Source organism: Chlorocebus sabaeus, chromosome 10 (genome assembly GCF_047675955.1).
Source record: "Chlorocebus sabaeus isolate Y175 chromosome 10, mChlSab1.0.hap1, whole genome shotgun sequence".
Classification (NCBI taxonomy): Eukaryota; Metazoa; Chordata; class Mammalia; order Primates; family Cercopithecidae; genus Chlorocebus; species Chlorocebus sabaeus.
The window spans coordinates 120286359-120302789 of record NC_132913.1 but is presented as its reverse complement, the minus strand read 5'-3'; the positions used below and the strand labels follow the sequence as shown (position 1 = coordinate 120302789).

Here is a 16431-nt window from a genome sequence, read left to right as displayed (position 1 = left end):
ATGTTGGTCATGACATTTAAAACACATTTCTTACTTTTAGAGAGAGGAATGCTCCAGATGAGTCAAATGTGCCCATTTCTTCTTCAGCATCCTCTAAGCACCATTCGGGCAAGCTATCCCTGTCATCGTCTATGCTCCCACTGCCAGAGCGAACCCTTCGGTAACCCCTTTCATCATCTCTATCTCGAAAATCAAACTCGAACCTTCGACGTCGTTCCATGTGTTCCCGCCAGCCTGCAGAACGAGGGCCATCTGAGATGAGAAGGAGGACACAAACCTTAGAAAAGTTTTATGACAGTATTTGAAAAAGAAAAGCGGGAATAGAAAATAAAGGAGAAAACTACAAGTGACTACAAACTCAAATGGACTGACCTAGTAAAGAGAACATTAGGCAACTAAATGTAAGTTCAGAGTTCAGTAAGTATGTAAGTATGTCGTCTCATACCATTATGAGACGACAACAGTACTTAAGTACTGAGCCATGCAACATACTCTAAAGCTTTAAAAGATAAATCTAAAATGAAGCACATTTAAAGGACACTGTATTCCAAGTAAGCACTTTTAATAAGTCCTAGGTACTTGATTAAAATACCGATTAGCCGCCAAATCCTCATCCAGACTTAATGCACTAGACATCCTTTCATACTGAAGATTATACCTTCCCTTTGCCCAATCTTAAAGCATTTTCTTTCTTCCCATGAAAATATCATTTATGGATAAAATCAGCTCCCTGTGTCAATTTATAATATCAAACTCATCATGCCTATTTATTAATGCCAGGTTCCCACTTGTAATTCTGATTCTCCCCCCAAAATTCATGAAATTTACAGCGCTGAAAGTTGTCACAGAGATTTTATAAAGTCCACTATCCTAATTTTATAGTTTAAGGAGAAACTAAAACTTTGCCAGCAGAAGTAACTCGCGTATGGCAAAGTAGAACTAAAATCCAATTCTGTACCCTCTGCTGCTTGTTCCACAATAACATGCTTACTCTCCTTTCCCTTCTTTCTCATCTCTTAATTCTCCCTATCCATATAACACTCCCAAGGGCATTCCTAAATCCACATTTCCCAACAGAAAAAAAGACTGCCTCATAATAAAAGATCCTACTTAAGGTATTTTTCTAAAAAAAAAAGAAACGGAAACTCTTGTTAAAATCTGACAGACCTAGACTCTGACAGAGTCTTAAAGAGTCTTAAAAAAGCAGGCTTTAACCTATTAGAATTTTCCATCCTTGACTGCCTTCTCTGTGGGGGATAAGAAAAAGAAATGTGGCCAGAGCTAAATGTTCTCACTATTGGGACAAAATTTGCAAAAACCAGCAATCTAAAAATCAAATTGGAAAACAAAGGGCAAAATGTTAAAAAGCCAAATACAGGTAGCATCTGATAAGCCACTCACAAAAAGAAATCTTATTCCCACACTCCCATCCCTTCATGTAACAACAACAAAACACTATTTACTAATTCCTATGAGAACTAAGGAATTTTATACCCAGACTGCTTACATGGAAACCTTGAGCCATTATGCAAAAAAAGTCTTCATGATCAAATGAATTCCAGAGCCCTCTGTACTGCTTTCATTTCTAACAGTCTAAATGTACATCATGATAGGAATCTATCCTTCTAGGTACCTGGCTCATGTTTCCTCTTACTGAGTTTCTTAGGTTCAGCTCCCAGACTGGATGCCTTCCTGTCCTTAATGGTCCCACCTCCATACGCATCCAGCTGGAAGCCCTATTTTATATCCCATAATGTTATCTTACCAGTAGTTCATAAAATTTTACTCACAAAACTAAATACAGCAAGTAAGACACGTAAGGTACTTATTAAGGCCGACTACTGATTTACAGACCCTGCATCTAAACTAAAGTTGGATCCTGTTTTCATAAAGATAAAAGCAGTTAAAATAATTTAAAGTTTTACTCAAATCTTAATAAAAGATTAACCATAAACTAACAAATGTTAAGAGTTAACATATGAAAACTGCTATATTCAGGCTATACTTTGAATATACTAGGTTTAAAAAGTGAATAGTATTCTTTATTTAAAATGCATTTACACTGTTTTTTCACATCCATATATCTTGGTATCCCCCAAACTATCTTTTAAAAATATATGGATTTCAGCCACAGGTGTGACTGAAAAAACATATATGTATATGGATTAAAAGTTCTGGAAGATACACAAGTTGATGACAAAAATGACATGAAAGTCAAATATTAGGGGGAAAGAAAGATTTAGAAAAGATGAGAAGATAATATATATCCAAATTCTAAGTTGTTGGGTGGGAGGTACTTTGATAAGCTCCCTTTAATAGAATCAACATCAGACATTTGGGCTCAAAAAACACTGTTCATCTTCCAAAACATTCACCTTGTTTGTTTTTGACCAGCTGGAATTTCGTTTCTCTCTCAACCCAGATCCTATCCATTCTTCACTGAATGCTTGTTGGGAACATAGTCTACAAACCCTCTGCCTACGGACAAGCTCAGCATAAAATGCCTTTTAGAGAACTATAACATTTGGCTCAGGACACAGACTAATGAAAATTGTCTAGATCTTGTGATGTAAACAATGCCCACTAATGACAGAAAACCCACCCAAGAGGCAGCCATGAAGAGTTGGTATAAAAGCATCCTAACCCTACCCAAACATTAACTTCAGTATGTTTCTATCTACCTACCACTTCCTTAAAATATTCTGAATGCCTGTTATAATGTCTACCCAGATCTAAGCTAGTGGTTTTGCTAATAACTTGATTTTTAAAAGTGAAAACAGTTTACATTATCATGATTTCCTGTATTAAAGGTAAGCCTCTCTGGCACATGGTTGATAAAATACTGTCATACACATGAAATTCATAGGGCATGCACATACTTTGTGTGCTTCAGTTTTGCATGACCCCACGATTGGAACTACAGTTGCATCTGATTATCATGAGGCATGGAATCAGCACTGTGGTAGGATATGAACTTTAACACAAAGCACTAGTGTCTTCAATTACCAGCATATCTAATGTCCAAGAAGAACAGTTTGAAGCATTCTTAAGAGACAAACAGAAGAACTTTAAAAACCACTAATCAGTACTATTCTCTCTCCTTCTTCTAAAGTTAGAAGGACATAAGAATGAACTTGTGATTATGTTTCTGACCTAGCTTTAAAGCTTATTCTTCAAATAAGGTTAAATCACATTTTCGAGGGGAAAAAATGAAAGAATAAACCCTTTCTTGCTAGGAAAAACACCCACTGTTGGGGAGGGAAGCACATATTTCAAGTGTATAATTTTTATACATTTATAAATCTTAAAGAATGCTGAAAAAAGATTCAAAGATTTAGAGGTAGGCAAAACTGAATGAAACCCTCATTTTTGCAGTTGAGAGCGGGTGCTTCCCATTAAACTACACTATTTGCCCCAGAAAAATAGAAAAGTGATTTCAATCAACTGAACAGATGTAGTAGGAAATTTTTATGTTGCAATTTTTTCTAGTAATAAAACTGTGACAGCATAAATAATATGAATCCTCCCCCACCTTTTTTAAGCCAGTTTATCTTTTCCATTTAATCCCTATTTCCATCAAACTTCCCCTTATTTCAGTCCCTATGGACCTTTACTCAGAATTCTTACCAGGACTGTGAGGTCGCCACCTCTCTCCATCCCTCCTTGATCCAGCTAGTCGCCAACCTCCATCTTCATCTTCTCCATTTTGTTCCTCTCTAAAGATGCGCCAATTTTCACTTTCTGAGCGTATAAATTCATGCTTTCTCCCTACTGATGCTGGTCCACCTTCCTCAAAATTTGGTCTCCCTATAAAGAAAATAATATGGTAAGTAACCATGAGCCTCTGCCAGTAAAGATTTTGAAAACAAACTTCACAGTTCAAATCAAGCTTTCCTGCATATGTGTCCATTTCAATATTCAGGAAAAAATCACTAAAATAACTGTGGATATTTGCATATATTATTAGACACATTTCTTAAGGCTGAATGTTCACAGACTGTGCAATTATTTTTTAACAAAAATATTATGTACAGTTTTGTTTTTTTTTAAAAAGCCATGCAATGGAAAGTCCATCTTCCTACACAAGACCCTCAGTCATATTCCCCAGAAGTAACCATCATCAAGTTTCTTATAAAGTCTTCCAAACACTGTCTGTGGGTACACTTACACATGTATACATAGCTCCCTCATCCACACGCACAAACGCCACCCTCTGGATGCTATAAATGTTGTTTTGTTTGCTGTTTTCACTAACACTGTATCTTGCCAATCCCTCCTTACCAGCACATACTTTTTAAAGTTATACGGTATTTTTCATTATACAACATACTTTATATAACCAACACCTACTGGTGATTCTGCCTAAACATGGTATCTGTACATGTCAGGCCCTCTTTTATTCCAAAACAGATTATAAACTGAAAAGTAGGCCGCATGGTGGCTCACGCCTATAATCCCAGCACTTTGGGAGGCCGAGGAGGGCAGATCACAGGTCAGGAGTTGGAGACCAGCCTGGCCAATACGGTGCAACCTCGTGTCTACTCAAAACACAAAAATTAGCTGGGTGTGGTGGCAAGTGCCTGAAATTCCAGCTACTCAGGAGGCTGAGGCAGGAGAATCACTTGAACCCGGGAGGCGGAGGTTGCAGTAAGCAGAGATCGTACTGCTATACTCCAGCCTGGGCGACAGAGCGAGACTCCGTCCCCCACTGCCCCACAAAAATAAAAATAAAAATTGAAAAGTAGTATAACCTCATTTACTCTAGCACCTAATACAATACAGGCATACCATAAATTGCTTTTGGACAGAATTCAAAGTTAAGCTATATCTAACTTAATATCTAAAAAGTTACATTAATGTCAAGAGAGCCTGGTACACCAAGTAAACTAAATTGCTATTTTAAAAGGACAAGATCATTCTAAATTGTGCAAACAAATTATTCAGTCACCATTCCACATGTGCTAACATATGTAACTCATAACATTTATAAAATCTCACATCAAAATAGTTGAAAATCTAGAATAACATACATTGATGTCCTCAGTTTATGACAATAAAAGTTCATGTTCTCATAATGACAAACTCAATCCTTTTAATTAATCCATACTAAAAGTGAAAAAAAAAATTGAACAACAGCATATGAAAATGAGATTCTAATTTCTGGTCATTCTGTTATATTCCATCTTACATATATTGAGATTCAGCATCCTGCTTGCCCATATGGTTGTTAGTCTGCTACTAAGGTATCATTCTATTGAAAGATAAAATATCTTGGAAGAATGGGAAGACATGATCTGCTGCTTTCTTATTGTGGTGGGCAGCCTCTAAGAGCTCACCAACAATCCCAGCCTGCTGATCTCTGTGGAATCCTCTACCTCTAATTATGAGCTGGACTAACAGAACGCAGCTGAAGTGATGAGATGCCACTTACAATATTAAAGAAGACTGCAGTTTCCATCTTGGACACTTTCTCTGAAGGACACTAGTTGCCATGTAGTGACACAGACCTTGTGGAGAAGCTCGCATGGCAAAGAACTGAGGCTTACCACCAGAAACATGAGTGAGTCTGGAAGTGGATGGAACCCCAGTTGAGCTTTGAGAGACTGCAGCATGGGCTGACACCTTGAGTGCAGCCTTACAAGAACCCTGGGTCAGAACTACCCAGCTAGGATAAGATGTTTCTAGATTCCCAACCCACAGAAACTGAGATAATAAATGTTCGCTGTTTTCAACCACCAGGCAAGGGTTTTATTATCTATGACCTTGCTCTTACCTGCAGGATGTGTCTGGAATGTCAGAATTATATTCTGGCTTTCCTTGGTTTATTAGTCCATTTTGCATGGCTATAAAGGAATACCTGAGGCTGGGTAATTTATTTAAAAAAAAAAAAAAGTTTATTTGGCTCATGGTTCTGCAGGCTATACAAGCATGGCACCAGGATCTGCATGGCTTCCAGTGACACCTCAGGAAGCTGTTACTCATTGTGGAAGGTGAAGTGAGAGCAAATATGTCATGTGGTGAGAGAGGGAACCAGAAAGATGACAGAGATCCCAGACTCTTGAACTCATTACAGTGGGGAGGGGACGAGGGATCCACCCTCATGACCCAAACACCTCCTACCAGGCCCCACCTCCAACACTGGGGATCACATTTCAACATGAGATCTGGAGGGGACAAACATCCAAATTATATCACCTGAGAATCTAAATCTATTGTGGTTATTATGTAATATCTGACATATCAAAAACTATATTGCAGCTTTTAGAAATTATTTTGTGTAAGTAGCTAGAACCTCAGGCACATGCCACCACACTCAGCTAATTTTAAAATTTCATTTCATTTAATTTTTGCAGAGATGGGGGTCTTGCTATGTTGTTTAGGTTGGTCTTGAACTCCTGGCCTCAAGTGATCCTTCTGCCTTGATCTCTTAGTAAATTATGTAGAACGGCACTTCTGCATAATTTATTCAGTTTCTTCATCACATATTTCCAACTGTTGCCCTAAACAGGCTGTTTAAAAATGTGATCATGTTATGAGAAAATCCTATCCATTGAATTTCAGGGATGCTGAATTTCAGGGAGCTAAATTTTTGAACCTTGTATGTAATTGTTACTGGTACATAAGTAAACTTTATTGACACTACAAAAAAATCTATTGACGCTATCTAAAAAAATAGATCTGAGGCCGGGCGTGGTGGCTCACACCTGTAATCCCTGCACTTTGGGAGGCCGAAGCAGGCGGATCACCTGAGGTCAGAAGTTCAAGACCAGCCTAACCAACATGGAGAAACCCCGTCTCTACTGAAATACAAAAAATCAGCCGGGCATGGTGTCGCACGCCTGTAATCCCAGCTACTCGGGAGGCTGAGGCAGGAGAATCACTTGAACCGGGTGGCAGAGGTTGCGTTAAGCTGAGATCATGCCATTGCACTCCAGCCTGGGCAACAAGAGTGAAACTCTGTCTCAAACAAACAAACACACACACACCTAGATCTGACTTAGTAAACTAAAAAAAAAAAAAGAAGTTATTATGTGTAAATAATCACCTAGAAACAAAATTTAAGCTCCTTTATAGAAATTTCTGAATAAGTATTGTTCAAAACGGGTTGAACCAATATTCATGTAGAATGATTTGGAACTAGTATTCATGTAAATTCAGGCTAGTTCATTCTCCACAACACCTCCACCCCCTCCTTCACAAATGAGGAAATGAGTCTTCACTAGTCAAGGTGTGCAGATAAGAACTGGAGCCAAAAAAAAAGGAATAAAAAACAAAATACTTAAAAAATAAATAAATAAAAGAAACAAAAATAATAAACAAAACAAAACAAAAAATAATTGGAGCCAGAATTTGAAACCAGGTCTAATGACTCCAAATCTCATCATTCTTTCTTTGGTGTTGCTTTCCTCTTTATCTTCAAATTTTCTGCCTCAAATCCTTTTTGAAACAAGGAATGTAGAATTGGTCATTCAAACTTTATGAGCTACAGGTTTTCCAACGGTTTGAGAATCACAAGGTTGTTTTAAATTTGTTTCTCTTTTGTTAGTACAGCCACATTTTTCATCAAGCCATGTAAGTCCTGCCTCCAGGGGCCGTGCTCATTTTCATAAGGGTGAAAAGACCTTAAGAACTTTTAAATGGACTTCACTCATCTCCCTACCTCTTTAAGAAAACATTTTTTTAAAGTACACTAATCACAAATGTACAACTGACAGAGTTTTCATAAAGCAAATACATATAATTTAACTACCACCTTAGATTTTTAAAAAAAGATTTTAAGGAGCCTCAAAAATCTTCATGTGTCCTCCCAAATCAGCCCTTCCCAAGATAAACACTATCCTAGTATCCTAGTATCTAGCCCCAAATATTAGCTTTGTCTGCTTTTAAACTTTTTTATAAAATGGAATATTCACTTATATCTGGCTTCTTTTGCTGAACATTATGAAAGACTCATTCTCCCTGCACGGGGGCCATGCTAATCTTCTCTGTATCGTTCCGATTTTAGTGCATGTGCTACCGAAGCAAGCACGGGAGATTCATTCTCATTGTTACAGGGAATATTTTGGTCTTTTACATTGCTGTACAGGATCTCACTGTATAAACAAACCACACTGTATTACTCTTATTCTACTGCTTAGAGACATTTAGGTTGTTTTCTACCTTTTTGCTATCATAAGAATTGTGCTTCTATGAATATTCTTGGACCTGAGTTTGGTAAGTATATGTTTGGATTTCTGTTGGCTATATATTTAGCATTAAAACTGCTAGGTCGCAGTATGCTCAACTTAGTTTACTACTACTGAATATTTTTCCAAAGAAACAGTACTACCAGCCAGGCATGGTGGCTCATGCCTGTAATCCTAGCACTTTGGGAGGCTGAGGAGGGAGAATCACTTGAGTTTAGGAGTTTGAAACCAGGCTGGGCAACATTATGAGACCTCATCTCTATATTTACCTATAATTTTTAAAACGTAACAAAATTTTAAGAAAGAAATAGTACTAATTCACCATTTGTTTGCTTGTTTGTTTTACTCAAACCTCTAGCAATCATTAAATGACTCACTCCTTTACAGACAAACACAATTATAGACACAGGATTAAAAACAAAGATAAGGCTCAGACACAGCACCTGATCTCCAGGTCCATGGACACACAGGTAAATAAACAACCTAATTCAGCAGACAAAATGTGTTAATCTATCTCATCTGATCTTCATAATAACCACAAGAGATTAAGTCAACTATCATTAACTCTCTTGCTTCTGCAAGGACAGGGATACCTGTAAGGTGGTTTCCCAAGGCCACACAGCTGAATCATAACCAAATCAGAAACAGAACCTAGGCAGTGTTCAAACTCCTAACCTATGGTTTATTTCTACACTAAATGATTCTTAATGGTTCACTCATAAATTTGACCCACTGGAAGCAGCCAGAAATTCTAGAGAAACTGAAATGGGAAGAAGGAGATCTGGGATTTAAGTATAACAAGCTAAAAGGGTAGTAGACAAATCATGCATGGTACATTCTGGTGAAAGTGTCAACATCTCTAAAAAGGGGAGACACAGAACTAAATTTGTTTTCATCTTCCCACAGAATGATTTCAAAATGTATGCTCCTGAAAAAAAAAAAAAACGGTTAAGACCAACCTCTTCAATATAAAAATTTTATTCTAGAAATTATTTAGAAGGTGACTTCAAATATAGTCATAAAAACACACATTTCCAATTACTACTACTATAACTAAAAATTATACTGTATCTAAGCGATCCCCTAAAATATTAAAATAAATCCCTTCTAACCAAATTGATTACAGATTTACTTGTGTAAATTTGGATGGGTGGTTGGGAGTGCCAAGGAGACCGTCATCTTCGTAATTTGAATTTAAAAAAATATATATGTATATGTATTCCTGATATAATTTAAAATAAATAATAGGTCAGGCATGTTGGCTCATTCCTATAATCCCAGCACTTTCGGAGGCCAAGGCGAGCAGATTACCTGAGGTCAGGAGTTTGAGACCAGCATGGCCAACATGACAAAACCCAGTTTCTACTAAAAATTAGCCTGGCCTGGTAGTGTATGCCTGTAGTACCAGCTACTCAGGAGGCTGAGGCAGGAGAATCGCTTGAACCGAGGAGATGGAGGTTGCAGTGAGCCAAGATTGCACCACTGCACTCCAGCCTGGGCAACACAGCGAGACTCTGTCTCCAAAAATAATAATAATAAAATAAAAATAAATAAATGATAAATATTAGTCATTCATGGGCAGTTTAGAAGATGACCTCTAAGTTCCCTTCACGTCTAAAAATTCCAACAATTCATAGTAACGAAGACTAAACTGAGTGAGAGTTACATGGCCCTTCCTCAGCATTCAAAATCAAAGGCTTCCTCCTTCTGTAACGTCAGCACCATGACTAAGTTGACTAACCAAATACTGTATTTCAGTTGACTTATTTTTAAAATCTTAACAGATTTACAAACAAGATGATTTTAAAGTAAACCATATTGAATTATTTACAAACTCATGCCTGGACCAAATATTCCTAATCTACAGTCAGTGAATGAGCTCAGGGCTGTGAAGCCTTGCACTGGAAGTGCACTCTGTGCTGGCGTGCTTTCTTCTTCTTTCAGGGAAAAGGGTCTACGGCTTTCGTCAGAATTTTAAAGGTGTCTGTGACCCTCAAAAGGCAAAGAAACACAAATTTTAAATGTCTTTTTTTCCATTCAATATAGCAAACATGACTATGAGGAAAACGTATATTTTATGTCCTTATGTTAAAAGCAAATTGTGTAAAGGTGCTAAAATACATATGTACTACATATATAAATAATTTCCCCAGTGGCAATAAACACTTGGTTGTTACAATCTCAGCGTATTAAGTCCAAATAGGATTCATCTAAAAATTAAATTAAATTAAAATGCAGTGTTGGTTTTTGCCTGGTCTAACTGAGTGGACTTCCTAAGGAGAAAGAGCAGTAAAAGGGCACCTGTGTGCATGTTTGACCCACGGCCAAAAATAGTGTTTATGGAAAACTTCAGATGGAGCAAAGAGGCACTCAGCCAACAAAATCTACAGCTGTGAGACTTGGAGCTTACAACTGCCCAATCTCCACAAGCAAAAGTGGAATTATGGGACAGACTTTGAAGCTTGTTTATGTACAAATTTTTTAAGGAGTGACTTTGTATTACTCTATTCAGATATATATTCTCTGATCAACACCAAAAAAATATTCTAATACCAGAGTAAACGGTGAAAGGGCATCCCACCCAAGTGTTGATATTTACCACCCTTCTCCCCTACAATTACTTATAAACAAAACTCACGGTGGCTAGGACAGAGCAGTTTAAATTCTATACCAAGAGAGTTACAACTTTCTCCCTGAGGAATAAATAACCTGCTCAGCTGGTTAATATGAGTCCTGAAAAAACAGTAGAGACTGTAGAAGCTGCCGTGTATCAGAATCTCAGAAAAAGGTCCTCAGGCCATTTGAATATGTACCATAACCCTACAGCCCTCATGCTCAGCTGTCTGCTGGTACACACCCAGAGGCTGCCTGAAATCTGTGGGAAGGCAATTAGTAGTTGGCTTGGACATGTGGAAATGGAAAGAGACTACACATCTTCAAAAGAAAGCTAAGTACACTATGTAAGCAAGAACATGGAGACCAGGGCTAAAGTTTTAAAGCTGTGAGATTACCTATTTACATAGGCCAGAAATCGCACTCCAACTGAAGATGTTATTGTTCTCAAGAAAAATGTGATACATTTATAGATATACAGTGAATTATTTCAGTCGGAAAGAAAATCAAATGTCTTTAGGGACAGAGGACTAGATGTAATATAGAATAATTTACCTGGTCTTGGTACCTTGCTTAATTTAATCATTATAATTTTGGAGACACAATCCATCAATCTATGAACAGGTATTTAGCATTTATGTTCATTCACAGAAGAAATGTTTTAGAGCCATCTCCAATTACCTTACTGTAAAACAGCTACAACAGAAATAACAAATTGTCTAGATGGGAAGGACCATGAGTTTTTGGGTGAAGGTGGCATATCATCTGTGCCAATATCCGTGTCATCTCAGTGAAGGAGCCCCAGGAAACACCACCCCAAAATATGCTGCTTTGGTATGCTCATTACTGCAAACTGAGAGAACTTGAGGAGCAGCAAGTACAGGGAGGGGCCTTCTCTGATGCCCCTTGAACTCAAAAAATGCCTTTGTCCCCTCCCTAGAAGTTCATCAATCAGGGAAGATTAACCTTATCACATAAGAGATTAAAAGGTCCAGTAACAACCTTCCTCAAGTTAATTTTTAATACCTGAAAGACTTTGTCTCAACTTGACGACTTTTGTTCATCATACATTTCCTCCCCTCATTTTCCCATAGCGTGTCAATACCTTACCCCAGGACCTCCATATCCCTATTCCAATGCTATAAGAACTTCAATTATCTGGTCCTTCCTCGAGTCTCACGTTTTGTGGGACTCTTGTGCATAAGCACGTAAACTGTTTTTCTTCTGTTAAGTCTACCTACTGTTGGTTTATATTTTGGACTCAATTATTCAAACCTTCAAAAGGAAGAGAGAAGGTCTTCTCTTTCCCCTACACCAGCTAACCTGGTAACTTCAACCAGAAATGACTTTAAGTGCTCAGGCTATTGTAATGGGAGTGCTATGCTCCTGAGTGGGCACTTCAGAGCTGGTCTATAATATTCACAGTTAGCAGTTAGGAATCACTGTTTATAGACCATAGCAAGACTTTCAAATTGTAGAAATCCAGAAATTAGAAAGCTTCACTTAAAGACATTTCCTTCTTAATTGAAGATCATTTTGCCAAATCATTTTTGTCTCAATATATTGAAACCAAGTATACTATGGAAAAAGACTTTTAAGTTTAATAAAATCCTTATCTGTCTTGCCCACTATAATGTGTATTCTCAGGTCAGGTGAAGTGGCTCATGCCTGTAATCCCAGGACTTTGGGAGGCTGCACTGAGAGAACAGCTTGAGCCCAGGAGTTCAAGACCAGCCTAGACAACACAGCAAGACCCTGCCTCTACAAAAAATAAAAAATTAGCCAGATGTGGTGGCATTACTACAGGGGTGGGGGATTAGGTGGGAGGATCACTTGAGCCTGGGAGGTCGAGGCTGCAGTGAGCTGTGATCACACCACTGCACTCCAGCCTGGGTGACACAGCAAGACTCTATGTCTAAAAAAATGAAAATAAAAAATATATAATGTATATTCAAAACACATGACAGATACACTCAAGTGCTTCTGCTTCCTATAAGCAGGATTATGCTATACTTGTTCTAGTATTTTTTTGTTGTGTTGTTCTGTTTTTCTTCAATTAGTTAGCTGGGAATTGATATACATTGTAATTTCTACCAGTGCAAGCAGGGAATGAGCATCACACCACAAATCCCTTCTTTATACTTTACCTTCCCTAGTTCTGAAGGTCAGTATTTCTAAATGCTGTGTCTGAACTTGTGTTGAAGTATTTGGTATTAATAAAACAAAGAAGGAATTAATATATTTTTTAAATTGGGGGGGGCGGGACGGAGAGGATTCTACAAAGGCGGATTTCACTTTCTAAGTAGCATTATATTAGTCTACATTAATAATTTTCCCAGCAGGCCTTCCAAGATTTTACTTTGAACAATCACAGTCTTTGTTTCTCAGATCCTCTTACATGTGATCTGAGGTCTGGTCAAAGTTTTAAAATCAGCAGCTAACGGAGGAGGAGAAAAGTACTGTTCACTAAGGCATTGCACAAAGCCATACCACAGCACGTTTCAGGATTCTGACAAGCTGGATCACATTTTCCAGCTAAACGCTATTTCAGTGTTGTGTTACATTTTCTGTACATTGTACACTATGTTTTATTAATACTATACTTCATCACACTGATCAGGGAAACATCTCCTAAACATCACTAAAATAAGCCGTAAGAAAATTCTTCAGTTCTTTCACACAGGTGTGTATTTTTTAAAGTGTCAGGTGCAGAACAATTAATTTTATTCCTATTCAAGGTCTTTGCATACAGCCTTAAAAAAAAAAAAAAAGTTTGTTTCCTAGCCAAAAAAATAAAAGATTTCAGATAACTAAATTATCTATATTACTAGTTCTGGAACTAATGGTAGCCATTCTGATGACACATGAGAAGAAAACTAAGAACATCAATGCATTAATTTATGCCAATAAGTCTTTATCCAAATAAATCTTCCCCAAACACATGGTGGAAAAAAAAAGAAAAAAGATTAGTAAAGGAAGTATCTCACACTTCAACATGCTATATAAGGAAAGACGGCTGAAAATAAATCTTGCAGGGAATTTCATCCCTTTGAACTTTCAAATAAACTCTTAAGTAAGATTATGCAAACTTACTAAAGACCGGTCCTGATTAGAGGGAAAAAATGCACCCCTTCTCCAAGTCAGTTCTGGAGGCTTTCTCCAGAGTTGTTAAGGTTTGTGTTGGGTAAAGAAAGACCTCCTAACAAACCAGCATTCTTTTCCACATGATCAGAGCTAATTGGCCCCCCTGCAGGCTAAGTGACCAATCACATCAACTTCAGCTGAAACCAGCCCCCACAACATTATAAACACAGGAATGTAAGCTGTGAAATCAGTCCAAGAAGATAACCTACAAACTAGACTTGTAGATTGAAATTATCTGATCAAAAAGGCAGACTCTATAAATTTCCTTAAGACCTACCTTGGCACAAAGGCTGACCCAGCAAAAGAACTGGTGAGTACATGCAATAATATCCACTCTTATTTCTTTCCTTATGGGAAACAGGGAAAGAAATTGACTGGCAAATAGGAACAGAGCTAGATTACTTCCAATAGATTTTTAAAACAAGGACATTATCTATAGGGTAGAATAGTAAGATTTCTATATTCTTTTTCCTTAAATTTTAAAAATGGAATAACAGCCATATTGAATGCATTACTAGATATTTTCTTCTTAACTGTTTTAAGTGTACACTATTTTCTATTATAATATACCAGTAGAGGATAAAGGCCTTAGAAAAAAAAAATTCAGTGGCTTGAGAAAAAGTCTTTTTCTTTTGGAAGGAATTTCAAAAACTCAAAATGAGCATAAAAAAACAAATGCCAAAAGAATAAGCCACTTTGTTTTTATTTCTTTAATCTAAGAAGAAAGTGATGAGTATCCTAATTGTAAGTTTTTAAGCATGGAATTATTGCTGAAATTAGTAGAAACTTCTGCAATTAAGAAAGTAAAATAGAATCTCTGAGCTTATATAATAGGGTTAGAACTCATAGTGTTTGCCCTAATTATGGAGGGCAGGAGAAATCATTATAAGACTTTCAATATCAAGTATTTACACCAGACGTGAACAAATACATAGTAATACCATGTTCATTTAATGTTTGTTAGTTATAGCCTTTATCTTGGCTCCTTAGTATGAACTATACTTTTTGATATCATGGCAACAGAAAAGACATAATTGTAAGTGCTACAACCCAATGAGTAGAATGAATTTTGATGATCAGTTAAGCTGCCTATCATTTTTAAATAGGTACTATTTTTCCTCCAAATAATTTATAAATGGGCAAATATTTTATAGCCCACACACGGCAATAGAAGCAAACCTTCCCAACCTTCCACTCCACTTTCTATTGGGATCAGTTGATGAGACTTAAATATCAGGTAACAATAATATAATTTTTTAAACCATACAAGCAGACATCAAGCTATACAGAAATAAAAGAAATCATATAGGAAACTTGTATCCGTTGTAGGAAGTGGAAATATGTTTGTTTACATAAGTCTGTAGAGCTTTAAGAAATCTTATTACCATAATTCCCTCTTTTTTCACTTTCTTTGTTTTAATCTAAGGATGCCAGGCAAAGGGGATTGAGTGGTTTGCCCAAAATAACACAGCTATGTAACCAACAGTGCCAGAGCCTGAAGGCCATATCCCCTTATCCTGCATTCTCTACACTAAACCACACTGACTGTAGGAGAATAGTTATTCAGGGTAATTGGTTAAGTGGGAATTAGAAATCAATCTTCCTTCTCTATACTACTCCACTTGCCAGCACAATCCAAATCAAATCCAGCAGTCTTAGGTTAAAAAAAAAAAAATGCTGCTTAACTATTCTGATTATTAGCCTTTTGACTTCCCTGTTCACAGGTTTTTCCATGTATTTAGTTGCAAGAGAAAAATAAAATAAAATTGTAAAGAGCCTAGAGTAACAGTGCTACAAAAGTTGTAGGTAAGAAGTAACAACAGTCCTGAAAAAGCCCAAATGAGAATGATGAATTTTGTTAGTTATAGTCTACACAGAAACGCTCTCTCTAAGCAAGGAATTTTAGAACTTTCATAAAGTAGGTTGAAAATAAAAAAGAATCATGCAGCTTTATCTTCCTCAAGCTTCTGTGAAACACTAAGCATTTCGCAGCATTCAGTAGGAGAGTAACTCCACATGTGGAACAAGCACCAGTGTCCAGGAGCATGACAGGCATTTTCACACAGACAGGAAGCAACAACAGTGGAGAGTGACAAAGTTGTTCACCCACCATTTTGAAGGCAACCAAATATCCTTTCATTGTTATATCCTTCTTCCAAGTGTCAAAATCTTTTATTATGTCATCATAATTTTATTTATGACAGCATTATACTTCTAAAATTGTCTTCTCATCTGGCAAAATATAAACTTGGCAATGTTATGTCATAACTCTCCTCTCTACATTGCTTTAATTTTACTGATGTGCAAAACACAACTAGACTATCTAATAATTCAGACTGTAATAATCTTCAAGTCTTGAAAGAAGTCTTTCCTCACTGAAAATCTATTTTTAACCTACAAATAATAGGTCTGAACCTAACCAACATTACTGAAAAACAAATATTCTGGAGTGGCTCTTGAACAAAACTAATCAAATGAAACAGTATTA

At 37.0% G+C, this 16431-nt stretch overlaps 1 protein-coding gene and 1 pseudogene across 8 annotated transcripts in view; both read right to left on the bottom strand.

Annotated features, from left to right (window-relative positions):
- The window catches only part of GIGYF2 (GRB10 interacting GYF protein 2), a 164361-nt gene that overhangs the window by 69010 nt on the left and 78920 nt on the right, over positions 1–16431 (bottom strand). For 6 of the 8 annotated variants that reach the window (XM_007966669.3, XM_007966672.3, XM_007966674.3 and 3 more), the window contains 2 exons: positions 3628–3807; positions 35–252 (listed from right to left, as the gene is read on the bottom strand). In XM_007966669.3, coding sequence (XP_007964860.3) covers positions 35–252; positions 3628–3807 — 398 coding nt within the window. The remainder of the gene's footprint in view (positions 1–34; positions 253–3627; positions 3808–16431) is intronic. The other 2 variants (XM_007966675.3, XM_007966676.3) reach the window with 1 other exon arrangement.
- Positions 7935–8029, bottom strand: LOC119625457 (U6 spliceosomal RNA; annotated as a pseudogene).